Source organism: Gymnoscopelus microlampas, assembly GCF_963454915.1.
Source record: "Gymnoscopelus microlampas genome assembly, chromosome: 21".
NCBI classification, from domain to species: domain Eukaryota; kingdom Metazoa; phylum Chordata; class Actinopteri; order Myctophiformes; family Myctophidae; genus Gymnoscopelus; species Gymnoscopelus microlampas.
The window spans coordinates 39,056,109-39,083,673 of NC_139958.1; the positions used below are offsets into that span (position 1 = coordinate 39,056,109).

General features: G+C 43.5%; 3 protein-coding genes across 4 annotated transcripts in view; all 3 read left to right on the forward strand.

The window, feature by feature from the left end:
• Positions 1-3,399, forward strand: part of dennd1a (DENN/MADD domain containing 1A) — a 43,067-nt gene extending 39,668 nt beyond the window's left edge. For both annotated transcript variants that reach the window (XM_084047490.1, XM_084047491.1), the window contains one exon: positions 890-3,399. In XM_084047490.1, coding sequence (XP_083903616.1) covers positions 890-1,936 — 1,047 coding nt within the window. In that variant the 3' untranslated portion in view covers positions 1,937-3,399. The remainder of the gene's footprint in view (positions 1-889) is intronic.
• Positions 3,400-12,698: 9,299 nt separating this feature from the next.
• LOC311037631 (chymotrypsin A-like) lies at positions 12,699-18,532 on the forward strand. Its single transcript, XM_084046864.1, has 6 exons — positions 12,699-12,791; positions 13,465-13,541; positions 13,777-13,851; positions 14,315-14,495; positions 16,164-16,306; positions 18,289-18,532. The coding sequence occupies exons 4-6, from the start codon at positions 14,393-14,395 to the stop codon at positions 18,448-18,450; spliced, it is 408 nt and encodes a 135-aa protein (XP_083902990.1). The 5' UTR covers positions 12,699-12,791; positions 13,465-13,541; positions 13,777-13,851; positions 14,315-14,392; the 3' UTR covers positions 18,451-18,532.
• A 1,598-nt stretch (positions 18,533-20,130) lies between these two features.
• Positions 20,131-21,613, forward strand: LOC311037965 (F-box only protein 7-like; the record flags this gene model as incomplete). The annotated part of the gene is made up of 2 exons (XM_084047260.1): positions 20,131-21,307; positions 21,474-21,613. The coding sequence occupies 2 exons, from the start codon at positions 20,131-20,133 to the stop codon at positions 21,611-21,613; spliced, it is 1,317 nt and encodes a 438-aa protein (XP_083903386.1).
• Positions 21,614-27,565: the final 5,952 nt, after the last annotated feature.

Below are 27,565 nucleotides of genomic sequence, written 5' to 3' on the forward strand. Positions count from 1 at the left end.
TCGTAGTTAAAGGAGCCATTTTTAACGTGACATTCCACTGTTTATGTTGACATTCATCCCTCGCCTCTGTCTGTGGGGGGAGCGGGCTCTGCCGGAGCTCTTAATTGATCCCTTCCAACTTCAAAGGGGTTGTGCACTGAGTTGATTGATTGTGTCAAACTCGTTCTGTGCTCGTTAATAATAATAATAAAATAAACTTTATTTGTATAGCACCTTTCATGACAGGAAATGCAGCTTAAAGTGCTTTACAGAGCAAGAATACAATTACAGAAAAAGTACAAATAAGTTAGTGCTCTGCTGCTCTCTAATCAATGAATGCATCCTAGCATACCTTTAAAATGACCCCAGAAAGTGTGTATTTTGTATTTATTTGTTTGCGTGTTCATTGTATAATTAAAGTAAAAAAAATAATATATATATATATATATATTTATATATATCACATGCTCATATTACTGAGGCGCCATAAATACTTTATTTATTTTGTATCTATCAGAAAGTTATTGTATTTATTTGTTTCCTTATATGAACCTTATCTTCATATAATTGGTCCTCATTAATGCTCATTATAAGATGCCACCATGTCTCTCTACTTGCTCTCCGTCTCATTAGTGGGCTGTGGACAGTTCAGAAACCTGACTACTAATGACATCATCGATGAGGATTCCAAGCTAATAGAAACTACAGCCTTTCTCTTCCTGGAAAGTTAGCATGCTGACATAGAAGCCAATAAAAATAAACAAATAAAGTTATCAATCTTGTTTGAAATGTCCACAGCCCTCGCCTCGAGACACAGAGTGAGTAGACCGAAATGGTGCCATCTTGGGTGAAGCGCTCCTTTTAATTATCAATATATTTTCATGTTTTCTTTGCGTTCCTTGTGTTGCAGCGCATGGACCTTTCTGCCAACGAACGCACCTGCACCCTGCCTGGGCTCAAGCTCTCCCACCCCTACAACAAGCAGTGGAGCGGGCAGGACGACATGGCTGCACCTGCCTGGCCTTCTCCTGGCTGGGAGCGACCGCCGTCTGAGCCGCCGTCGGAGCTGCAGGAAGCACAGCCGCCCAGCGGTGAAAGCTTCGGGCCGAGCTCCGTCTGCCCCGATCCGTCCGGCGAGAGCAACATCACCATCCCGCGTCCCCAAGGCAGGAAAACGCCGGAACCCGGCAAGATCCTGGCACCCCACGTGACCAAAGCCCGCACCACGCCGACGGGGTCGTGGGAAGGACGGACTTCGGCGGGGGGGCAGGAGTTTAGGCAAGCCCTGGGGATGAGCCCCGGCGAGGATCTCCTCAAGCCCACCAGGTCAGACAGCGACGACTTAGACTTGTTGAACCTTTTAGACCCTCTTAACGACTCTGCGCAGGCCGCCGCCACTTCCCTGTACGAAGGGGGAGAATCCGGCTCTTCGGCCTCCAAACCGACCCTTCCGCCTCGGCCCAACCTGCCGGGTCTTCCCTGCCTCCCGCCATACACCCACACAACACTCAACCCCTTCGCCCATGGCCTGCGCACCACCTCCCCCCTCACACACTACTCCCCGGCGGTGGGCGCCAATCCCTTCGGCGGAGTCTACATGTCTCCCGCCGGGCCCTACTTCCACGGGCCGCCCCGGCCACACCCCCCCTCCGCGCTGCCTGAACTCTACAGAGCCTACTCCCCGAGTGCTTTCTCGACCGGCTTTCGGCCGCTCGGGTCGGCTTTCCCCCCCGCGGCCGCCTCCCTGCCCCACCTGTCCGCCAGCAATCACGCCCTCTCCGCCCTGGCGGACTCGCCCAGCGCGCCCAACCTGGCGCCGAGGAAGCCGCAGAAAACCGAGGAGGACTCCGCGGCGGCTCAGGACTTCTTCGGGGATCTGTTGACTATGGCAAAGCCGGCCACGCCTCCCAAGAAGAAGGCAGACGACCTTCGAAGGAGGTGGGAGACGTTTGATTAACGTCTCGCAATAATGTCCCCCCCCTGGGCTTAACCGTCCCCAAAGTACCACCAGCTGTGCTGCAGACCAATGACCACTAAGCGCGTCTGGTGGCTGAAGTTGCAGCCGATGCATAAACGCCGACTTCCCCCGTCTACGAGACACAGGGATGTAAAATGTGTGTTTTGAGTTTTGGTCTCTTTTCCCTCTCCGACAAGAACACTAGACATAACCGTGGCCCTTGCTGCTTCAGCACAACTCACTGTCCACAGTTAATTGTTTGATTCTTTGCAGCTGAGCCTGCTGCGTAAGCCTCATCTCCGACGCCACCTTATAGTCATACATGCTTATACCGCTCAATACATATAGCTACTTTTGTGACGTACAAATGCCAGTGACCTGAAGGGTGAGGGGGAATATGTCATACTCCTGTAACAAAAAAAACAAAACAGTGTTTGTCAAAATGATGCTAGCCCTTATCGGTAGAGAAGCTAGTCCGCTATTGTTGATTACCAGCTTTGTGGCATTATGGTAGTTATGACGTGTGGCGCATTGCAGTTATTTCATCTATCGATGTCGAGTGGGGTCATGCTGAGCAGGCCTTTCTTGGAGCCCACCGTCGCCTCGTGATTGCATCACTCGATGAAAAGAACAAATTATGAACTGAAAAAACTTGTCACGTCATGGTTGATCAACCGGAAAACTGCTTTTCCCCAAAATCCGGTGTTTTCCTCTAGCAACATGATCGTGCGACGAATCATGAACTAGGCTTAACTCTCGGGCTCGTGTCGTTAATCCCTGAATTATGTGTGACGAACTCTATGAAACCCTTGATGGGATGAATGACCCACTTTAAATATGCAGTGAGACACTGAATATCTGTAACTCTACAGCAGACCTGCTTTCTGCAACTTCCTGTCAATAAACAGTATGGGAACTTCTACATCTGTGACTGTGTATATACAGTATGTATCCACGTTTACAGAACATCTTATGTCACTATTCTATTTTAACTGTTCACTGTTAAAGTTTGTGAAGGATACAAACGTATGGATCAGAACCCACTTTATACATTTACGCGAGTGGTTCTAAAAGTGGGGTCTGGGGACCCCCATGGGTCCTTGGGGGGGTCTTTGTTCCAGGGGGTGAGCTTGTAGAGCTGCTTTTTTCATTTATTTTTTATGAAACATCTTGAAAATATGAAATATTTGGAATCATTTTGAACCTTTTTAACAACACAAATCTTTTCTTATGGGGTCCCTGGCACAACGTCCATTCAGGTATGGATTTGCAGCCAAATACATGAACAATCTTAACATGAGTCTTTAACATGAACAATGTTGAGAAGGACTGATTAAGTTGCTGGATGGAATACCTCATTAACAACTAGATGACATGATATCAGTGTATAGATGTCGGACTATTTTATCAGGTGGGTTGGACGGACGCCCTTTTAAATCTCTGGGACTCAATCTACACTGTTTTGTCAGTGTTAATTTAACTCTTGAGAGTGTAGAAATGAAACCAAATGGACCCGTAAGGGTCCATTTGGTTTCATTTGTACACTCTCAGAGTTACAGACCCTCAAGGCCCCATTTGGTTCCTAACAATCATTTCGCTGGGCACCCCCTGGAACCCCCTCAAGGACCTCTGTGGGTTCCCCGGACCCCATGTTGAGAACCACTGGCTCACACCCCACATGAGATCCATGTCATCAGTGGACGTGAGGAAATCTGACGGACTAGTTCCGCAATTCTGAATGTGGTATTGTGACAGTGTGCCATTATTTACCGTAAACAATAGTCCTCCCTTTCTTTACAGCTGTAGATCTCCAAATCGTTTTTTTTTTGTTGTTGTCACAGATGGGTCCAATCAACAGACGTCGATTTAATATCGGCTGATATTTACTCGGTGGCGAATATCCGCCCAGTCGTAATGCTTCTCGTGATTTAAAAAAAAGGTAATCGGCCTTTAATATATAATTAAGCACTTTTAAGTTTGATTTTGTGTTGGATGTGTTTTTATTTGTTTTCTGTTTCTCGTAATTAAAAATGACATGCAATCGTTTTTGGGTGGTTTCCATTAGTTCACTTAACTGTTTATTTTTTAACCCATTAAAACCGGGAATGCGTCCGGTGTCGTTTTAGATTTTAGCGTTGGCTATTCAAAAATAGCAGATCTACAAGCTCACAGCGCGGCTGAAGAATTTTGAACTACTGGCCCGGACCGCTGGCGTAGCGGTCCAGGCACCTAGGTTACAATGTAGCTTGACAGCGCATCGCAGGTTCGAGTCCCGATTCCGACGGCCTTTGCTGCGTGTCACCCCCCATCTCTCTCCCCATTTCCTGCCAGTCTACTGTCCTATCTATAATAAAGGCATAAAAAGGCCAAAAATGTATTTAGAAGACATTTGTAGAATCGGCCACAGGTCTTAATGGGTTTTAACAGACCTGACAACGTCCTTCTGATTTTTCTCATAGTAGCCTGAAAGATTATTTCTCCTAGTTGCCATCAATGTTAGGAATAACATGTTAGGAATAAATTACCCCTAAATAAACCACTTATAAATCGTGAAAATGTTTGCAAATCTTTGAATATATATATTTTTAAAGCAAACATTTGTAACTCAAATCTTTGCTTCTGGGGGTCCCTGGAACAAAATATTTTACAAATGTTCGCTTTAAAAAATATATAAAAGATTTGCACAAATTTGTACCAAAAAAGATCTACAAGCTCATAGCGCGGCACCGAGAGTGCCACGCTGTGAGCTTGTATATCTGCTATTTTTGAATAGCCAAAGAAATCTAAAATGACAGATGTGTTCCCGGATTCAATGAGCTGGTTGGTGCCTTGCATGGTTTCCTCCTCTGCCATGAATGTGGGATGAATAGTGAGCTACAAGCTCACAACACATAGAATTGCGACAAGTTTGATCTCCTATTTTGGAACTTTTTGGAAAACCTTTGGAAACCTGTGAGAAATGTGAAAGTTATAATATAATGACATGCCCATATAAAGTAGGTCTCTTGACACCTCTGCATAGCGTCTGTCTGCTGTCGTCGCCGCACCCCATTTCGGATGCTATGGTCGTCCACACTGCTGTCCTCCACCTCTCCGGCCTGGCTGTCTCTCTCTCTTAGCAGCCACCCACAGACGGGGTCTCCCAATAGGTGACACACGGCACTCCCCGCCTGTTGCCAAGCTGAAAGTTGTAACATTTTTTAACAATGCTATTACCGTGCATGTGGTAGTTAGCTATGTTAAAGTTATGGGATAACACTGTAGAACTGACATCACATCGAGAACATAGACAGACAGTGGATGAAAGTTATGATTTGAACGTGCTGGACTACAAGGCCTCGCATACTTGTTTGTGATCTTTCCTAGCATTGCACAGTATACAGTTGACACATCAATAACACGGAGAACAGTGAATTAAATGTCAGCAGTGGTTAACATATTTGTTGACCAATGCGTGAAGAGAAGAAGCAACACTTTCTAACGGTTCTCACCTTGACTTCCCCGTTCACATTTGTTTGTTTCTGTTTGTGTGTCCTTATTCTCATCAGTGGGTCTCGCTGATTGTTGATGTAGACACTGTACAGAAAATCAAACATTAGAAATGACATTTTATATTTTGTCTGTGATCATTCGCAACCTTGTAGATAAAGCGTGCTTTGTTTAACACACTATTAAGGCAGATCAGTGAACCAAAAGCCACTAATAGTGTAGTGAACAGATGTACTATGAGCAGATCTACTGAACATCCCCCTTCTGTGACACACGCGGAAGCTTGCCTACTCTAAAATGGCGCCCGAGATACCAATGCCTCAGAGCCGAAGGAGGCGTCTACCTTTATATGTCTATGGTGAGGAGCCCCCACCGGGAGGATGTAGAGCCTTCGTCCCACTGTGGATTCGAACCCACAACCTCTGCGGTGGTGGGCAGGCATTTTACCTCTGCGCCACCCGAGCACATACATACAAATTTAAATCATCAGTTGTCGGAGTTAAAAGAATGATATTGCTCGATATCGTCCGGATAAGAATGGTATAGGACATGCCTTTAAGACTAATTATGTGTACATACCCAACACACATATACACAAAATGGCACTAGTATTAGCTACCCAATATAGCAGGGTATGGGGGTAGTTAAATGACTGTAATAGGCTATACGGGGCTGGGTCCAGCTGGAATAGGCTAGACTAGAATGTTCTAGGTCTTAATAGACTCTAATATGCTCTATTAGGCTGTACTAGGCTCTTGTCAGCCCTTTAGCCCATTTGCACTTGAGATTAACCACTGTGTCCACGGGCAATAGTTTTACAAGGGTTTGTGTCCACCGGCAATAGTTTTACATGAACATTTCTAGGCTATTAGAGTCTAGTAAGGCCTAGAACATTCTAGTCTAGCCTATTCCAGCTGGACCCAGCACTGTATAGCCTATTACAGTCATTTAACTACGCCCATAGCCTAAGCTATTCTCCCAGTGGGCTGGACTTTGTGTGCTGGAATGTGCCGGACTGCTTAGCTCTGGTGGGCTATAATGGGCTCTGGTGGGCTGTGCTGGGCTCTGTTAGGTTGTACGGGGCAGTACTATACTATAGCCTAAACATTTTCATGTAAAACTATTGCCGGTGGACACAAACCCATGTAAAACTATTGCCCGTGGACACAGTGGTTAATCTCAAGTGCAAAGGGGCTACAGGGCTGACAAGAGCCTAGTACAGCCTAATAGAGCCTATTAGAGTCTAGTAAGACCTAGAACATTCTAGTCTAGCCTATTCCAGATGGACCCAGCCCTGTATAGCCTATTACAGTCATTTAACTACCCCCATACCCTAGGCTATTCTCCCAGTGGGCTGGACTTTGTGTGCTGGAATGTGCCGGACTGCTGGGCTCTGGTGGGCTATAATGGGCTCTGGTGGGCTGTGCTGGGCTCTGTTAGGTTGTACGGGGCAGTACTATACTATAGCCTAAACATTTTCATGTAAAACTATTGCCGGTGGACACAAACCCATGTAAAACTATTGCCTGTGGACACAGTGGTTAATCTCAAGTGCAAAGGGGCTACAGGGCTGACAAGAGCCTAGTACAGCCTAATATAGCCTATTAGAGTCTAGTAAGGCCATTAAGTAAGTGGACATTAAAACATAGACTTAGATTCGAGAGCTAAACTTTTAGGACTAAAAGAGAAAAACAAATTGTAATGCCTTACCAAATTCTTGCATAATTTATGCTAATAAGGAAAGGTAGCATGATTGCACCATGGTAATAGATGGATTTCTGGACATCATAAACATGGACTTAAACTCTTAGATTACCTTTATAAGTTAATTAAAAGCTAAATTATAGCCTTTTCCAAGTTTTTGGCAATTAAGTTGCTCATTATGCAAAATTCTCGATATTTATGCCTAAACCGAGACTTTTACAGCTTGGCATCCGGCAGAAATGGATTCAGCGCCTAAAAATCATATAGAAACAACTCACTTAGTACTTTTACTCAAAAATGCCTACCACATTGTTTTCCAGGGGGAATTTTCCATTTTCGGCCCTGTCTAGTAGGTCGCCTACTTCGCCCATTCAATGGTCTGATAAAACGTTATAATCTCCCATTCAATGCATTGATAGCATTCGAAGCCGGTGCCAAGGCACAAAGTGGAGAGGTAACAGGTAGACATGCTCCTCTAACATTACCCTTAAAGACCGTTTGTGTCTAGGGTTGATTTTATCAGCCATTTTTAATGGCTGATAAAAAAAGCTGCCATAATATGGCTGATTTAAATTTAGTCTCATTCTTAGTCCAGTTTCTATCGCCCTTGTTGTTTTTTATCATATTTAGTCAACCTCATCCTTTATTTATTTAAGTTTCAGTCGACTAAAAGTCGAGCATTTTAGTCTTTATCTTAGTCCATAAGGTATTTAGTATTTACTTTAAGTCAATGACAGTGATTAAAAATAAATTGACTTTTTACCGCCCTGATCCCAGTACAACCCATCACTAAACACCTGGTTATAGAACCAATGTCCAGTTCTACCAACTGATCATAGTACTGCCTGACAACACAACGTTATAGAACCATACATTTTGTTTGACTCAGATCCTGAGTGGGCTGCCCATTGATCCGACAGCCAGACCAATGATGGTGCTTAGGAATAAAGAGCTGATGCGCGCAATACCATGGCACAATCCTAAATTCCAGGTGCGGAGAGGGCATGCCTGTGTGTGTGTGTGTGTGTGTGTGTGTGTGTGTGTGTGTGTGTGTGTGTGTGTGTGTGTGTGTGTGTGTGTGTGTGTGTGTGTGTGTGTGTGTGTGTGTGTGTGTGTGTGTGTGTGTGTGTGTGTGTGTGTGTGTGTGTGTACAATGCCAGTTTCTTTGGAAACTATCTAGATCTCGCCTAACCAGAAACAGTGTCTGATGACATTGTATTCACCTGACCTCTCACTCTGTTGTCGGTTAACTTGGGTTCATGCACTCTGAGTTAAAATGTCTATTAAATGGCTGCATTGCAATTGTTTTGCATTTGTTCGTTGCTGTACTCCAATCAATTCATATTGAGAGAGAGAGAGAGAGAGAGAGAGAGAGAGAGAGAGAGAGAGAGAGAGAGAGAGAGAGAGAGAGAGAGAGAGAGAGAGAGAGAGAGAGAGAGAGAGAGAGAGAGAGAGAGAGAGAGAGAGAGAGAGAGAGAGAGAGAGAGAGAGAGAGAGAGAGAGAGAGAGAGAGAGAGAGAGAGAGAGAGAGAGAGAGAGAGAGACGGAATAGATTGAAGAGAGAGAGAGAGAGAAACGGAATAGATTGAAGAGAGAGAGAGAGAGAAACGGAATAGATTGAAGAGAGAGAGAGAGAGAAACGGAATAGATTGAAGAGAGAGAGAGAGAGAAACGGAATAGATTGAAGAGAGAGAGAGAGAGAAACGGAATAGATTGAAGAGAGAGAGAGAGAGAAACGGAATAGATTGAAGAGAGAGAGAGAGAGAAACGGAATAGATTGAAGAGAGAGAGAGAGAGAAACGGAATAGATTGAAGAGAGAGAGAGAGAGAAACGGAATAGATTGAAGAGAGAGAGAGAGAGAAACGGAATAGATTGAAGAGAGAGAGAGAGAGAAACGGAATAGATTGAAGAGAGAGAGAGAGAGAAACGGAATAGATTGAAGAGAGAGAGAGAGAGAAACGGAATAGATTGAAGAGAGAGAGAGAGAGAGAAACGGAATAGATTGAAGAGAGAGAGAGAGAGAGAAACGGAATAGATTGAAGAGAGAGAGAGAGAGAGAAACGGAATAGATTGAAGAGAGAGAGAGAGAGAGAGAAACGGAATAGATTGAAGAGAGAGAGAGAGAGAGAAACGGAATAGATTGAAGAGAGAGAGAGAGAGAGAAACGGAATAGATTGAAGAGACAGAGAGAGAGAGAGAGAGAAACGGAATAGATTGAAGAGACAGAGAGAGAGAGAGAGAGAAACGGAATAGATTGAAGAGACAGAGAGAGAGACATGGAAACGGAATAGATTGAAGAGAAAGACATGGAAACGGAATAGATTGAAGAGAGAGAGAGCCATGGAAACGGAATAGATTGAGTCATGTTTTTTGCAATTCAACTTAAATGAGTGTGCATCAAGTGAGGCTTGAACCAGCAACCTTGCGGTCAAGAGGCACTCTTAGGTAGCTGCAACACTACCTATAGTGCTATAGCTTTGTCCAGGCTGATGTTGTCTGTTGAGGATCACAAACGCTTGCCTTCTGTCATGACCCAAGCCCCTGTTTCACTAACACTAAGATCACTCGTTCACAAACCATTTACCAATGAAGAAATTGTACATCTCCTCAGAAGCAAAGTAGCCGATCTACAAGCTCACAAACCATTAAAAGTTGTCAGATTGTACATCGGCTATTTTCACAATGAAGTATGTTATACATTGAAAAAACATACTCTCATTGCTATCTGAAAAGTTGTGAGATTGTAGATCAGCTGTATGTAAAAAACACTCAATTAAGTATTTCATGTTATCTTTAACAATTGCAGATGTATTCATTGATAGTCATGTTGTGTGAAATGCAACTTAGATGAAGTCTGCACCAAGTGAGGCTTGAACTGGTGACCTTCAGGTTGTGGGGCACACATTTAAGCGAGAAGCCACCAACAGACAAGAACCTGTGAAAGGAGATCACACACATGATACAGTTTCACGCAAATAGCTGAAAAAGTGTTTTTCAAACTGCTCAAGATTGCGGACAATCTAAGGGCGGTGCTTACTGGTCAACGTGATAGATGTGTTCCTCATTAGTCAAGGCACATGTGTAAGCAGGTCTAATGGCTGTCGGCCAAACGAGGCATGACTTTTGCCTGTTTAAAGTTTGCATTTTCAAAAAATTGCTATAGCGCCCCCGTTTGACCAATTGGAGTAAGATTGGTTTCAGTGATATTTGGAATGGCCCTTTACATTTCTGCAAAGTTTCAAAGAATGGTAAGTCTGCATATATGTGTTAGGGGCAGATGAATAATTGTCATAAAACTGCAATATTCATTGGCTCATTAAAGCTTCATTTTTTCACTTATGGAAAATATTTTGCAAATGTTTTTTGGCATAGGTCCAAAGTTCATGTGTAAAAAGTTTCGTGCAGATTACTCAAAAATCCCAGGAGGAGATAGGTTTTAACTGTTTTTCATATAATTCAAAATGGTGGGAGATCTAAAGGTCAGAGGTCAAAAGTCAGAGTGTGAAAGTTGTTCAGCATGAGGAGACGCATGTGTGCATCGAAGTTTCATGGCTGTAGGTGAAACAGGGCATGAGTTGTACCTGTTCAAAGTTGGCATTTTCAACTGAGTGCTATAGCGCCACCTTTTGACGAAAGATTGTGAGAATTATTTCTTGATCGTTTTTCATGACCATCTATGATATGGCAGAGTTTCATAAAAAGCGACTGCACGGTTCAGCCAGAACTGCCAAAAGTGGCAGTTCTGAAGAAACGGAATAATCAGAATAACAATACGGGTCCATGCTGGAAGCCTGGCCCCGTAAAAAAATGAAAAAGAATCCTGACATTCAGTTCTTCAGTCAGTGATAGAGGTAGCAACTTGCACTTCTCCACATTCTCCCAGAACAAGGGACATGTGTTCAACCTCAATTGATTTCAAAAGCATATTTTTTGTTGTACAAAAATATAAAGAATTTATGTTCATTTTTTAAATGTGTGTGTTGTGATCACTGATCATCCCTAGCATTGTACAGTATACAGTTCACACATGAATTAAGACAGAGAACAGAGAATTCAAAGTCAGCAGTGGTTAACAAAATGGTTGACTAATGTGTGAGACGCAACGGTTCTCACCTTGACTTCCCTTTTACATTTGCTTGTGGTCTTCATCTGTTTATCAATGTAATGTTAAGATAGACATATTTTACAGGAAAGTGTAAGTGTGTGTGTCTGTGTGTGTGTGTGTGTGTGTGTGTGTGTGTGTGTGTGTGTGTGTGTGTGTGTGTGTGCGTGCGTGTGTGTGGCACGCAAAAACAGGATTTGTTGATGACAGCGGAATGCCATTAAGAACTGAAATCACTCCCTGATGAATAGATAATGAGTAGGAGCTGACGTGTCAAAAAACATCAAGATAAAAGACGCCGTGCTGTTCAGTGAAGGTCAGTGAAGGTCAGGTTCACATTTAAGAGTAAGTGTATTCCAGCAGCCGCAGCGCATCACCGTCTCTGTCCTGACAGACTGAGATGTTCAAACTAAGATTGATTCTGTTCCTGCTGCTCTGGAGCTCAGGTAGGAGTTGTTTTTTAAATGAATAATCACTCATAATGAATGTATTCTGTGTGTAACGCAATAATGCAGTGGCTCTCAAACTTTTAAATTTCAAGGACCCCCATGCAGTGGTGTAAAGTACCTAAGTACATTTACTTATAAGTACTGTATTTAAGTAAAACTATGAGGTATTTGTACTTTACTTGAGTATTTCCAATTTCCAATACTTTTACTACTACTCCACTACATCTCGGATCCAATTCTCTCTGACCTACTTAACTAATGACTTTTAGAAGGAACATGACAAAACTCTAATCCAAAGTAATGGAGGTCACTTTGAAGTTGTGTTGCTCAGCTTGAACAGTTGCCGTCCATCTTTTCAACAGGTACAGATCCAGCATCAGCAGACCACTTGTATTCCCTTGCAGAAGTTACCGTGGAGAATGGAACCACCCTGGGAGACCCACTCATGTGGGTAGAGACAAAAAATGTTACTCAAGTATTTGACCCATTTTTTCTTTCTTTTCTTTTTTCTCGCATTTCTAAACCAATAATTTCATGATCAGCGAACCGGTAGGAAGCGGTACTCGTTTGGTCTCCTACCTGCCGGTCATCAAATTATTGGCTTAAGAATGCGACAAAAACAAAACAATATCAAGTCTCCATGGGGTGACTAATCGATAGAAAAAAAGTAATTTTGGGTGTGAACTATCCCTTTAAGAGTGCTTGTTTAGCTGTAAATATACAGTGTTATAAGCCGATGAAATAGCTTTTATACTTGACCTTATAGGTCATTATAAAATGCTCAATTATGTGTTGATTATTGTTATAAAGCATCATGAGTATTTATGAGTTCTCATAACTATAATTAAACAGTGTTATATGTAGGTTATAATGCATTATCATTATGTTTATGAAGACTTATAGACATGCATAGCAAGTGTTACCAGCTGATCTTGCAAGCTTTTAGATGAAATTGCTATGGCTATTTTCGACTATGGGCTTAGGGTTAAATGGCACAAAAAAAGAAAGAAAAAAGAAATCCGTCCAAACATCCCTGGATGTTCTGGGTTGGGGATCATTAACGGCCGGCAGGCTGTAGCTCACTCCTGGCCCTGGCAGGCGTCCCTGCAGGTAAATCACCAACAACTCTTTGTTTACTAGAGCAGTGGTTCCCAAACTGAGACATTGTTTTGGGGGGTCCCCAGACGATTAGCTTAATGTGGTGCAACATTGTTTTCTCACAGTTAAAGAAACCAACCTACAGTATAAGTGTTTTCGGGGTATCTGCACATTTCTAAAGTGACAATGTAAGCGCTTAAACAGCTTTTAAGACATTTGTAACACCTCTGAAATTAATTTTTCATTGCGTCAAAAGTAATCAACAAACTATACTATGAAAAATTGTCAAACTTTGGTGAAATTGTCAAATATTACCTATTTTGACAATTATCTGTGGAACCGAGTCAAGCTAAATGTAATGCCTCAACTCCTACGATTCCAAGTGCTTGTCAGGGTGGTCAGTTCAAAAATGATTATTTTGGGGAGTCACGGCCTGAAAAGTTTGGGAACCCTTGTACTAGAATGGACCGTGCAGTGGAGTGTTTGCTCTGTGTGTGTGTGTGTGTGTACCTGTGCGTGCATGCTTGCATGCATGATGCAAAGGAGTGGGTGACAGTAAGGCGGACGTAAGGAAAGATGGGAAGCTACAGTTTGTTGTTTTGTCGTTTCATGATGGCAGACTTTCTGAAGCGCTCTTATGTTGAATCAAACGTACAGTTTGCTAATGAGAACAATGTGAATCCAGGCCAGCGGCTCGCACTTCTGTGGTGGAACGCTGATCGGCAAGTACTGGGTGGTGACTGCTGCAAGCTGCAAGGCCAGGTATGGTAGTCAAGCCGCCATGTGTCTTTGTTTTGTTTGTTTGTTCGTTGGTTAATTTCTTTCTGTCGTTCGTTTGTTCGTTCGTTCATTCCATAGCCCTTAAAAAATAAAATGTCTTTGCCTTTTGCACCTTGCTCTGCATGTCTCTCCTCTTTGAGTTAAACACCCTCCATCATTGTGTATTTTTGAGTTAAACACCCTCCATCATTGTGTATTTCTTTGTAAACCTTTTCAGCACAAGTCACCGTGTGATCCTGGGCCAGCACGACCTCAGAAACACTGAGGCATCCAGAAGAAGAGTATTGCACGAGTAGGCTGCTTTGTTTGATACAGTATGACATGATGCATATTGTTGCTGTCGGGCAGACACCTCTTATCTCTAACCTTTTGTGTTTTTTCGTAAATTAACATCCTACTTCATCATACTAGAGCATCACACAAAAGCAGATATACAAGCTCGAAACGCGACGCTTCACGCCACGTTTATGCTACGTTTGTTATTTTTTTATTTGAATCCCGAAAAGTAGCAGTTTTGGAGATAATGAGGTTTCCAGACGGAGACGATAAAATAGGGACACAACATAATTTTGTTACATTTGTTATCAGGGTCCTCTCTCCATTACCTGCTCCTAATTTTGGCAATTACAGTACATGTTTTGAAGTTTCTAATGTTCCTTGGCTCCAGATTGGAAAATGTGGTTGGAGCCAGGCATTCATTCAGTCAACAAGCACTAACAAACTATCTTTTTCCATTCATCTCTCCTACATGCTAGGTCTTCAAGCACCCTGACTACAACGCCGGAACTCATGACTACGACATTGCCCTGATCAAACTGGCCCACCCTGCCCGGATGAACAGCTATGTGTCCCCTGTGTGCGTCGCCGAGACGTGCGACAACTACCATCATGGCACCAATTGTGTGGCCACCGGCTGGGGCCTGACCCGCTACATCCGTGAGTGAATGAGAGCAAACACACCCATCAACCACAGTTCAACAGTGTAGAATAGAGTAGGAGAGAGTAGGATGTGTGGATTGTACATTAGCCTATAGTGACAAACAGTGTGCACAAGACATTTGGCGCTGATCGGTCCAGCGGTTTGCGAGATTTGCTCCGGACAGACACACAGATATACAGACAGACAGACAGATGGTCTTATAGACAGCTTAGCCTCTTTCAGAGACATTCTGAGTGGCACATATATGGGGCGACAGTGGCTCAGGGGTAGAGTGGCCAGGTAGAGTGAACTGGAAACCGCAAGGTTCCCAGTTCGATCCCGGGCTGGGGGGCTCCCCCAGAGTTAGTGTTGAAGTGTCCTTGAGCAAGACACTGAACCCCTAATTGTTCCCGATGAGCAGGTTGGTGCCTTGCATGGTTTCCTCCGCCGTCGGTGTATGAATGTGTGTGTGAATGGGTGAATGCACAATCTATGTAAAGCGCTTTGGATCAAAGCACTGTGTAAAATGTCTTGGTAGAGAGTTCACTGCCTGGCTAAATTATATACCCCGACACCAGTATGCCGGCAAGAGCAGTTGGACCAGACCAGGATTGAGAGTTGAAAATGGGTTTATTGCCAGTTCTGTGTACAACACAAATGCTGATGATGATGATGATATGGTGATGATTGATGATGATTTTAAACTATAATAGAACAAACAAGGGGAACCAATCAAACAAAGTACACAACAATAAACTTAGGCAAGGTAACTTAACAAGTGATAAAAACTAGGCATAAATGTCAAATAAACAAATAATCAAAAGGAACATTATGTACTAATAAACAGGAAACAAGCAAACAAATAATCAAAAGGAACATATGTACTAATAAACAGGAAACAAGCAAACAAATAATCAAAAGGAACATATGTACTAATAAACAGGAAACAAGCAAACAAATAATCAAAAGGAACATATGTACTAATAAACAGGAAACAAACAGAACTTACATATAATGCATCAAGTGGACATACAACATAGGAGCACTAGCCAGCAGCACCTCTTCCCCTGGTGACAAATGTTTGGTCTGACACTACCTGGGCCTATATAGACCTACCTCAGGTGTGACAAATTAGGCTAAAACCAGACTCCGCCCACCACTAATGAAATGATTAGAACCACAGGGTCCAACTCCACCCACTCCCAGCAAGAGAGTGAGAGGATTTTCTACACACTGTATAAATGCACCATTTAACATACTATAGGTGTCTATAGCAGCAATTCGTTAGTACAATGGACTACAATGGAAACAACCTTTAGCATAACCTTTGACCTGTATTGTTATGTACTGTACTGCACTGTATTGAATTATTCAATCATTCAATCATTCAATCATTCATTCAATCAGTCAATCAATCAAATCAATCAATCAATCAATCAATCCCAAAATGTGTGCCGAGGCTAGTTTTCATATTTTTTTTCACAGTTTTCATCGTGATAGCTGATGTGATAAATAGAAACTTAAAGTACACTACCTTAGTTCCATTGATCGAGGCCGCAGCACAATCGATTGATTGTTCATTAAAAATAAACATGCTCTGAAAACGCACAGGGCCCCCCAACCTTGGTCTATTAGCTCAAAGCTAAACTGTTGAATCATTATGTACGTTCTGTTGTGTTTCCCAGCTGCCAGGACACCTACCACGCTCCGGCAGGCCTGCCTGCCCCTCTGGGGGTTCCAGAAGTGCAAGAGCTACTGGGGCCGCCGCCATTCTGCCATCAGCAGTCAGATGTTGTGTGCTGGAGCCAACGGGGCTGAAACCTGCCAGGTGAGTGACACCCTTCAATGAAAAAGAGAGGGGAAAAATGTCAAGATGACGTTAACCCATTCAAACCGGGAACGCATCTGTGTAACCACATTAACCATTATTTTATACTTTGGCTATTTTTGAATAATCGTGAAAATTTGTGCAAATCTTTGAATATATATATATATATTTTTAAAGCGAACATTTTTAACTCAAATCTTTGCTTCGGGGAGGGTCCCTGGAACAACATATTTTTTAATAGATTGGGGTCCGCGGCCAAATACATATCATTTTGGTGATCCTTGACATGAAAGACTTTGAGAACTACTGATTATAGCAACAGTGTTGTTTTCAAAAAACTGTTAGGATTTAGAAGACATTAAAGAATCATCAGAAGCAAAGATTTGAGTTAAAAAAAGTTGCTTTAAAAAATATATATATTCAAAGATTTGCACACATTTTCACGATAAAAAAAAAAAAGCAGATCTACAAGCCCGTAGTGCAGCACTCGGTGCCGTGCTACGAGCTTGTATATCTGCTATTTTTGAATAGCCAAAGAAATCCTAAAATGACACAGATGCGTTCCCGGTCTTAATGGATGAATGCCACGTTCATGAAGATGGAAAGCAACGGCCAACGTTTGCAGCTGCTACAAAATCAAAGCTGCCATCCAAGTTGAGCTGGTTTTAACTGCAGCTTTCAACTTCCACTCAACTTTTCTCTTCACACAATGCCTGCTTGCAATGGGGTCAAACTAATTATTTACGTCAGTTCCGTGCTCTTTTTAACCGTAGGCGTTATAGATTCCTTTATAGTTTTGCTTGCTTGTCGGACGCATGCTTGACGTCAACGAGTGTGTCGACAAAACCGCGTCAACTTTTTTAGCTTCGTATCTCTTGTAGCTGCCAGTGTGAACGCGACATTAGACGTCAAACACATTCAAGGAAATCTTCACCCCCACTTCACCTATCATGGAGGTTACGGTGAATGAAGAATCCCAAAGCGAAGAGATTTTTTTTTATTTGATGAATTGAAGAAAATAGGGGTCCTTCCAGGATTAAAAACAGCAAAACTATATCAAAAATATGTTAATAAACTCCAACACAACTCTCAAAGTATAATTACAAGCTTCCTGTATCAAGTCTGCTCAGTACTTCTGAAACACTGCATGTCTGCTGAAACGTGTCTCATGTACTGTATTAAGGACGCCCACACCTGGGAGAACAAGTGCATATGAAGTCAGTCACCTGTGTTGAATCCCACACGCACACCCAGGATCATATCTCTTTCACATGAGACTGTTTATCCCGGAAGAGTCTTAAAGTTTCTGTGAAAATGTGACGTTTTGAAAGTTCTAGGGACACATACTGGATGCAAGAGGGCTTGGATTATACTTGTTCTTTAGTTGCTTACAAACAGATATTTGATATGGTTTTGCTATTGTTAATCATGAACCCCTATTTTCCTCAACTCATAGAGCATTTTCTTTATTTTGGATATTTGGACCGCATAGGTGACAAATTCTCAATGTATTCAAGGCTTCATATGAGTAATAAAAAAAAAGAAGTCATTTTGGGGGTGAAGTACTTCTTTAACCACTTTAACCCTGGTGTCTCCATTTTAGGCATGTCATAAGTAAATAAGTAAATAAATACATAAATACATAAATACATAAATACATAAATACATAAATACATAAATACATAAATACATAAACACATAAACACATAAACACATAAATACATAAAATAAGAAATATATATTAGATTAGAACATTGTTGTGGATACGTGGTGACGTGGTTAAAATACAAAAAAAAAGAAAGCCAGACACCAGAGGATTAAGCACTTAGTTAAAACCCCAGCATCCATATTGTGGGGAAAAACGTGTACTTTGTAAGCTTGTAGATCGGCTAATTTCAGCGTTTCATGTAGAGCGAAAACAGAAAAGACACTATGTTTTTTTTTTTAAGTGGTTACAAAACACACGGTTCTTGTTATTTCAGGGTGGCGGTGGCGGACCCCTGGTGTGCAAGAAGAACGGAGCCTGGATGCTGTTTGGTGTCACCTCCTGGGGCATTAGGGGCTGCATTACCACCACACCTGGCGTGTACTCCGCCATCCCTTGGCTGCGCGCCTGGATGGACCGCACCATGGCTGACAACTAAACTGTTAACCGCCTGGCTGCACCTACAGTAGGGCTGTCACCATTTACTAAATTTAAGTTGCCGATCAATTGTCATACAAATAGTCGCGATTAACGATTGAATTGGGTTTTGGCATTGAACATTGGAATAAAAAAATTTATTAAAGAAAATCTGTTAGCCTTTTAGACTTCGTAAACAGAAATTGCCCTGGGCAGATATGAGTGAACATACAAAGGAATTACTGGCATATTTAATCATTTCATACTTTAAAAGGAAAGCAGAAACAGTTGTTTGTGACGAGTTGTAAGCTTGTAGATCTGCTATATCTGCTTTTTTTTATATTTAAAAATGTATGAACATTTTTCAACAATTATGACGAATGTTAAAAAATAATTGTGATTATCTCAAATAATTTCGATTAGACGATGATGTAATCATTGTGACAGGCCTAGATGGACGCACTATCGCTGACAACTAAACTGCAAACAGTTGTTACTGTAGCTGGTATTTACACCAGTGGTTCCCGCCATACAATATTTGAGTTATTAGAACGTTTCAAAAGCATTCAAAATTATAGTTTTTTACTTTGTTTTGAAAATAGCAGATCTGAGATCGGCTATTTTCAAACGGACAGCGTATGTAGCGTTAAAGTGATTAAACCTGTTTTGGATGCTACAATAACCAATTTGGCTGGGGACCCCCTGGAACCCCCTCAAGGACCCCTGGGGGTCCCCGGACCCCACTTTGAGAACCACTGATCTACACAATCAATAGTAGCCTACAATCACTGCAAATGACTGCCTGTATTTGTCCCTGCACTTTGTTTGCAGTGATGAATGCATATTGCTTATTGGAATTGCAATTGAGTACCAGTTATTGTCTCCGCCAGGCCGAAGGCCGTGGCTGGGGACTATGTTTTCTTGAGTAAAAGTACAAAAGTATTGGTATACAAATGTACCAGAAGTAAGAGGCATTGTGCAGAATGTCCCATTTCAAGTTTTAAAACATTTATGAAAATCTTTTCATAATATTATTATTATTAAAAGCCCCATATATGGAGTACTCTGATGTCTTCAAAATGACATCATAGTACTGACCTCATGGCCAGACTCCATATTTGAGCATACCTGACACAGAACTCCATATATGGCCATAAAAGGGACACAGACAGACAGACAGACAGACAGACAGACAGACAGACAGATAGATCTAGGTTCAGGCTGCATAGCGGCCCTCACATTTAGAGTTCACCTACAAGTTACACCTCCAATCCGACCAACATGCCCATATATGGGCGTGTCAGGGGCCCCAGGGGACACAAGCAAATCGGTGATGCTAGGCAACGGTTTATGTCGCATCTGACATGAGAGCTGGTGATGTCATACTGATGAGGCACCACCTTGGGAGAGTTTGGGAATCTCCACAATATGGGCAAGTGTTTCAACCTATCAGCTTGTGGATCTCCATACATGGGCAATGATGTACCCTATATTTTAGACCAGGTGTGTGAGTAAAGACTGATGTCATATTTGATGACATCAGATGTCAAGCAGCTATAAAACGCGGCTTCGTGTCGCACCTTATGTCACATCTTTTGTCACAGAGTCTGTGAGAGCGGTGGTGTGAGGGGGCCCTTTGTAGAGAGAGCAGATCGGGGATTTCTACAAAACGTCGTTTGTCGTTCACATCAGCACCGGAAGCATGAGGTTAAGAATTCAGATCAACAACCAAATCAGCAGAGTTGAGCTGGCGGGAGAGGAGCCCACGTTGGCAGATCTCCAACTGCAGGTCCAGGAGATCCTTCTACCTTCTCACGGACTCAGTCCGGACACAGAGTTCACTCTGTCTCTGAACAGCACAGAGCCTCTGGTGGTTGCAGACACTGTCCTCCAAACTCTGTCCTCCTGTGGGATCGTTTCTGGGGATTCTATCAGTGTGCTCCTGTCCACCGCCTCCCCTTCAGCCCGGTCTGTCAGCAGCAGCAGCACTTGTAGCAGCCGTACGCCATCCCAACAACGCGGCCAGATAAACCACATGGATGCTACACCTTCTTCCAGTGAGCCTAGCGGCAGCGGCCAATCGTCACGCATGCAAGTCTGCACCTGGGAGCCCGTGCTTTGCAGCGAGGCAGAGGAGGGGAAGGTTCCCCACTACCTGGAAGTCCTGCACCACGGAGCCCAAAGCGGCAGCCCCGCCGACTGCCTCGTGGTGGCAGTGCATCTCCTGATGCTGGAGACGGGCTTCGTTCATCGCGGTTCTTCCGACATCGCGCCTGGTGGTGAGATGGCGGCGATGCCCACCGGCTGGAGGAAAGCGGGCGGAGCGTACGGACTGCATTACACTCATCCTCTGTGTGAGGAGAGCCTCGTCATGCTCAATGCCGTGTCCATGGGAGCCAAGCTTGTTATCAACGCCACTCTGAAGATCAAGACGGCGGATGCGACAGCAACGACGACGACAACGGTGGGCAAACTGTGTCTGAGTCCATCCAACTTTGTGAGAGCGGCGTGGGCGGGCTCCAGTGCAGCCGCGGCGTTTAACCATCTGCGGACGCTGTCGCGGACATTCAAAGACCAGCTGGCGTTCCCTTTAATAGCTGCAGCCAGAGACTCCATGGCTCTGCCGGCTGCGTTTGGGCTGGACGCTCTTCCCCCAGAGCTTCTGCTCCCAATCCTGAGGCTTCTGGACGTCCACAGCCTGGTGGCGTTGTCCTCCGTTAGCGGACGTTTCCACAGCGTCACAGCAGACAACCCACTGTGGAGACACATCTACCAGCGGGACTTCAACAGACGAGATGGATCCAGCGGCGGATCATCCAGAGACACTGACTGGAAAGATCTTTACAAGCGGGAGTACAAGTCACGCCAGGATCGGCTACGTGTCGACCCTAACCCTAACCCTCGACGTTTCATCCCTTACCCTATGCCTAACCCTAACCCTAACCCATACCCATACCCTATGCCTATACCTATCCCTGACCCTTACCCTTACCCTATGCCTAACCCAGACCCTTACCCTTACCCTTACCCTTTTCATCCTTTCAGGCATAACTCCATCAGGCAGCTCCCATGTCAAGCAGAGCCACCAAGAGGTGGTTTTCTTGGACGGCAAGGATCAACGACCACATATAGAGGCCGGGCCAGAAGAGGAGGTGGTGTTCCTGGACACGACCAGAGCCATTTAAGGAGAGTTGCGTCACCTCCGTTAACTTCATCGGGCCAGTCTTCTACAGAGCCTTCTATTGGCGAATAGTGACAAAGCAATGAACCGGAAGTTTATGGAATGCACTGGAGTCTCTTTGTCTCGAGTATACATGAACCACGTGTTTGTTTCCATTGTGGTCCATGTAAAACATTCCACATCTAGCAAGAAACAATACAACAAACAGATGATACAAGAAATTCATTTAAAGAATACACAGTTCATGTTGATAACTTAATATGGGGGACCAGGGTTGATAACGTGTGGAGGATGCCACTCACAGGAGATGTTGTGAAGCTCACTAAAAGAGTGAGTTGTTTGCAACCAGTGTTAATTTTAATGGCACATTTTGATTTAGTTTTAGTTAGTCTTTTGAATAAATTCAAATTTTAGTGATATGAAATGTTTTAGTTTTTGTACAGTTGAAAAGTCAATTAAAATGTAACAGGTTTGTTAGACTCTAACAACCCTGTTACATTTTAATTGACTCTAACAGTTAGAGTGTAATGCATTGTTTTGAATGATTCTCAAAGGTGCATTCTTTTTAGTACACATTTGTTTCAATTTGAGGAAAGTACTCATTCAGCGAATCAATCTTTTAATTTACAAACTAAGATAAGAAACTCTGGGCCATTCACTTTTCTAATCAGTACAGGTCAGTCATTGGTGGTTTCTTTAGCTTCAGCATAAACAAACCAGCTTACCTGATAAAATAACTTTAGCATATGTGTGAATGAAATGCACATGTCTTAGTTCCACTGGATCTCTTCTCCACAAAAGTCCCTCCGTAACATTTTCGTTTTTATTTAGATTTCGTCAGTGAAAAAGGAGTCAACAAACATTTTTCGTCATAGTTTTAGTCGATGAAATGAACACTGTTTCCAACCCTGTAGGAAGGCTAGTTGGAGAACATGTTTAGCTACATCTAAGACCAATTAGAATTTGAGTAGAGCCATGATTGTAGGGCAGACATACATTTTATAGGAAATGTCTGTCTGCACAGAAGGAAAGATAAGCCTCTTCTCCATTTACAAAGAGACCAGTGGTTCTCAAACCTTTTCATGCCAAGGACCCCAAGTTAAGTATAATGCGGACCCAATTGAAAATAATTTGTGTCACAACACGTCACATTGTGATAAAATAGCCAATGTATTATATAGGGGTTGAACCGAGTTTCTATAGTGTTTTGCTGGGGACCCCATGAAACCTTGTCATGGACCCCTCTATAGTATAGACCAGGGGTTCTCGTTTTTACACCACAACCCCATTTTAAGGGGGAATTATTTTGACGACCCCACACTTTATTTATTGCACAATTTAGAAACAAAGAATATCTTAACCCTTTGAGACCGGGAACGCACCTGTGCGTAATTTTTTGATTTATTTATATAACTATGAGCTTGTAGATCTGCTATTTTTGAAAATTTTGAATATATATATATGTTTTAAAGCGAACATTTTTAACTCGGATCTGTGCTTCTGGGGGGTCCCTGGAACAAGATATTTTGAGATGGGGGTCCGCGGCCAAATACATATCATTTTCGGGGTGCTTGACATGTGCTTGGTGCTTGGAGCACCACTGATATAGCAACATACGTTTTTTCAAAAAACTGTTTGTAGAATATAAAATTTGTGCAAATCTTTGAATACATTATATTCAAAGATTTGCACAGATTTTCACGATAAAAAAAAAAAATGCAGATCTACAAGCTCATAGTGCCGCGCTATGAGCTTGTATATCTGCTATTTTTGAATAGCCCAAAGAAATCTAAAGTGACACAGATGCGTTCCCGGATTGAATGGGCTAAAATAAAAGCATACATTGTTGGCCTTGAATATTAATATATATTAGAAAATGAAATCAGAGCAGTTATTCCTGTGGATTTGTAGCCCTATTATCAATGCAATGAATGAATATATGCTAATATTGTGGCGACGTCGCCAAAAGACTCGCCCGGACTCGCTCTGTGAAACGTTCTTCACGCAGCTCGTCACCTGCGCGGTGATCTGAGCAGGAGATCGGGGTTCGATTCCAGCTCGGCGCACTGAAACGCCATATCAATAAAAGCAACGGAAGTGTTTCTGTGCACGGATTTGTAAACCGAAGCATATTTAGCCAACATTTTCTTAATCCAGCTCGCAATTTTATCTGTGAGCCCACCGACTGTCTGTGTACCTCCATCCCGGCCGGCACAGAGCAGGCTACTGGCTGACTGTGAGCAGGACCTCCCTGCTCGGAAATGCTGATTCGGAGGCTTCTTTTGTTTGCAGGCGCATACACAAGTTGAACAGATAAATTATGCACTTATTATTGGCCAGTGTTCATTTAACTCCGAGAGGGTACAACTACAACCAAATGGACCCGCGGTGGTCCATGTATTTATAACCTCTCGATTCGAAGTTGTGTACAGTATGTTGGCTTATGTTGCTGCTGGTTCTCGGTCGGTTGGAGCTGGGTGAGCAACCCCACCTTTTTCTTGGTTACATTTATGTTTTCCCGGTTGCCAATGCGTGACCCCAACGGCACCTTCCCGCGACCCATAGTTTGAGAACCGCTGGCATAGACTGTAGACATGCTGTCAGTGTCACACAGACAGCATGACAACTGACACACCGTGTTATCATGACATCAGAAATGTGGGTACAACTAACCTATCTCCATACATGGGCATAAAAGGGACACAGGTAGACAGGCATATACAGAGATCTCCATATATGGGCACAAAAGGGGCATGCCCATGTTGCGTGTGGCCATCACATGTATCATTCACTCAACCATTCACTAAACCCCACTGTCTCGCCTCTCACTCAGGCTGGCACACCTGCAGCTGATCAGTGATTGCTGCCGCCCCAATCAAGGCACTATAAAACCAGCCAGCTTCAATCCTTCTGGAGACACAGACACAGCAACACGGTGTTCACTCTCCATTCCGACATCTCACCACTCCGACTAGTGGCTTCCGCGTGCGGTTAGGGTTAGGGTTGGGGTTAGGTATAGGGTTCGTCAACGTCGGAAAGGCGACATGTCGGAAAGGAGAAATGCACCCCAGCAACACATCAGTTCCCACACCCTCCTTTGTTCTGGCTACAAAGCCTTTTCTTTAAGTTAGTTTGTTAACTTTAGTTTGGCCTGGAGATGGCCGGCAGTTCCCTGTTTTCGTTTAGTTTTTAGTTTAGTATTGCTATTTTGTTAGGTAGGGAGGGGGGAGCAGCTTCGGTGTCCCTATAGGGGGTGGCCTGGTCCCCCCTCCATTCTATTTAGTTTTGCCGGCATCTCCAGGCCAAGAAAAACAAAACTAAGAAACAAAATCATGAGAACGAGTTACGAAGACGTGCCTGCACAGTAGCCATGTCTTGGTCAATCGCTATAGCATCAATCAAGAGAGAAGGTGGAAAGAAGGTGTACAGGGAGAGTGAACAAAATGGACCCTTATGGGTGTGTAACTCTGAGAGTATATGGGCAGGCAGGCAGGCAGGCAGACAGAATTACCTTTGATACTTAATAGCAGTAGTAGTGCATGGAGCTTTGTCTACTTGGAGGTAGTCCAATTACAAAATTATAATTTGCTTTGCTTGGGTCATTATATTGTCAGCAATAGTCAAAATATTTTTCAAAAACTTTTAACAAATACAGAAAATAGGCGATCTACAAGCTCACAAAGCGTCCCGATGCGACCACAACGCGTAATTGTATGTCATGATGCAACGTTCTGTGCGTGTGTAGATCACTATTCATTGTACGAGAATTATAGGGCTTAAGTGGTTAACATGTACAAAAATGTGTGTGTGCGTGCGTGCGTGCACGTGTGGGGGGTCTCAGCTTCAGTCAGAAGTAAGAAGGGGAAAAACGGTTGGGAATCAGTGCAAGACACACAGGTTATATGGAGTAAACACACAGTGAATGAACCTTTGAACAAACCTCCTATCACGTCACCTGGCTGTATGCCCAGACAACCTCTACTACTAGGAGGCCTTGAATGCACGGGTTATGAAAAACAAACTTTATAAGAGAGAGAAAGATAAGATTATGACCAATAAAACCATAAAGAATATATGACCCAGAAGCGACCAACGATTTGTTTATTGCGACCGTAGGTCGCATTTACTATAGAAACCTGCTCCAGGTGTCCGTCCGTCACCCCGTCCCTCCGTCACACACGTCCCGTCACACTTCCCTCCGTCACACACGTCCCGTCACACTTTTGCCCTGCTCATATCTCCGCACCCGTTGCCCCGATCCATGCCAGATTTTGCACACACACTCCTTACCTGCCAAACTACACCCTCCAAGGACCCCCGGAGCTCCAGGGACCCCCAGCTGCCTCGGGGACCCCCAAGTGTAAAAAATGAGCACATGTGGACAAATTACCAAATGACCACCCCAACGGGGCTGCTCACGGGGCATTCCCGGGGACCACCCACTCCTGGTGCTCCAGAACGGATGCAAAAGTGGTGGCGCCCCCAGTGGAGGACCCCCTGCCACTGCAGCTCACATAAAATGCCGTAACTCGGGCTAGGAGCGTCCGGGAGAGCCGCGGCCGGTACCTATTCGTCCGCCAAGGCAACGCGGACACCCCACCCCTAATTTCTCACATGGCCCTCTTCTAGCGCCACCTTCAGGCCGCTTTTCACAACACATTTTGGCCCACTACTCCTACAGTTTTGCCCCTAAAAACACGCAAATTGCTACACACTACACAGTATGTCTACACTCATGTCATCAACATGCCTGCCACCACATTTCTTAGACCACCAAACAAAACTATACATTGCCCACACAAATAGGAACCAATCGCCGTTACAACCCTCTTCTGTATACATGTGACCTACGGTCGCTTATCTCCCGATTAGGGAGTCTTACTGGTTTACTCTACTACTTGGACACTTTCCTGAGCTCCCATCATACAGTCAAAGGTTTTAAGAGAGTCAAAACATACAATAAGTGCAAATATGAAAATAAATATATTGGTTACCGGTTATAAAATAATATATACAGTACATAAATATAGTATACAGTAAACATCAGACTTACTTCTATGCCATATGAAAGGGGAAGACTCCCAAACCTTCTCTGGTATTATTTGACACTTATTTGATGGAGTATGGGTGTGATATCTTCATATTTCCACACTCTCATAAGGATCCTAGCAGCACTGTTCTGAATGTACTGGAGCTTCTGGATGTTCTTTTTAGGGATCCCAGATGAGAAGTGCGTTGCAGTAGTGAAGCCTTGAGGAGACAAGGGCGTAAACACATTTTTCGGCATCTGGCAGGATGAGTGAGGGACGGAGTCTGCATATGTTTCTGAGGTGGAAAAATGAGGTTTTGCACACATGTTTAATGTGAGAATCAAAGGTCAGGTGGGGGTCCAGTTTTACACCCAGCTAGGTTGGTGACTACACCGTGGTGAGAGGGAGAGGTTCTGGATGGAAAATGTGTGGAGTGCCGATTAGAATGGCTTCTGTCTTGGAACTGTTAGATTTCAGGAAGTTGTGTGTCATCCACGCCTTTATCTCCTCAAGGCAGAACTTGATCAGGCCCAATTCATTAAGATTCTTTGTCAATAGACTGTCACGCGATGGTGGTGATCTGGAAAAAGACATTATAAAGGGACTGAATGAATGAAATAAAAGGGGGGAAAAGAGCACTGTTAATTGGTGCTGCCAGAGTGCACCTCGAAGCTTAGTGCCCTGGATTGCAGCCCCGTGAGCCTATGTATTAATGCAGGACTGCGTGCGTGCGTGCGTGTGTGTGTTTGCGCGCAAGTGTGAGTTTGTGTGTATTCTTCCTCAGACTGAACCATGGTAGGAGCAGGACTCCAATTAGTACACTGCTAAACTTTTTGTTTGCGATTCCTGTAAACTCAGACTAACATTACACTTCAGGAATACACTCTGTCCACAGACACAGTTTTAAAACGCCAAAGTAGAATACG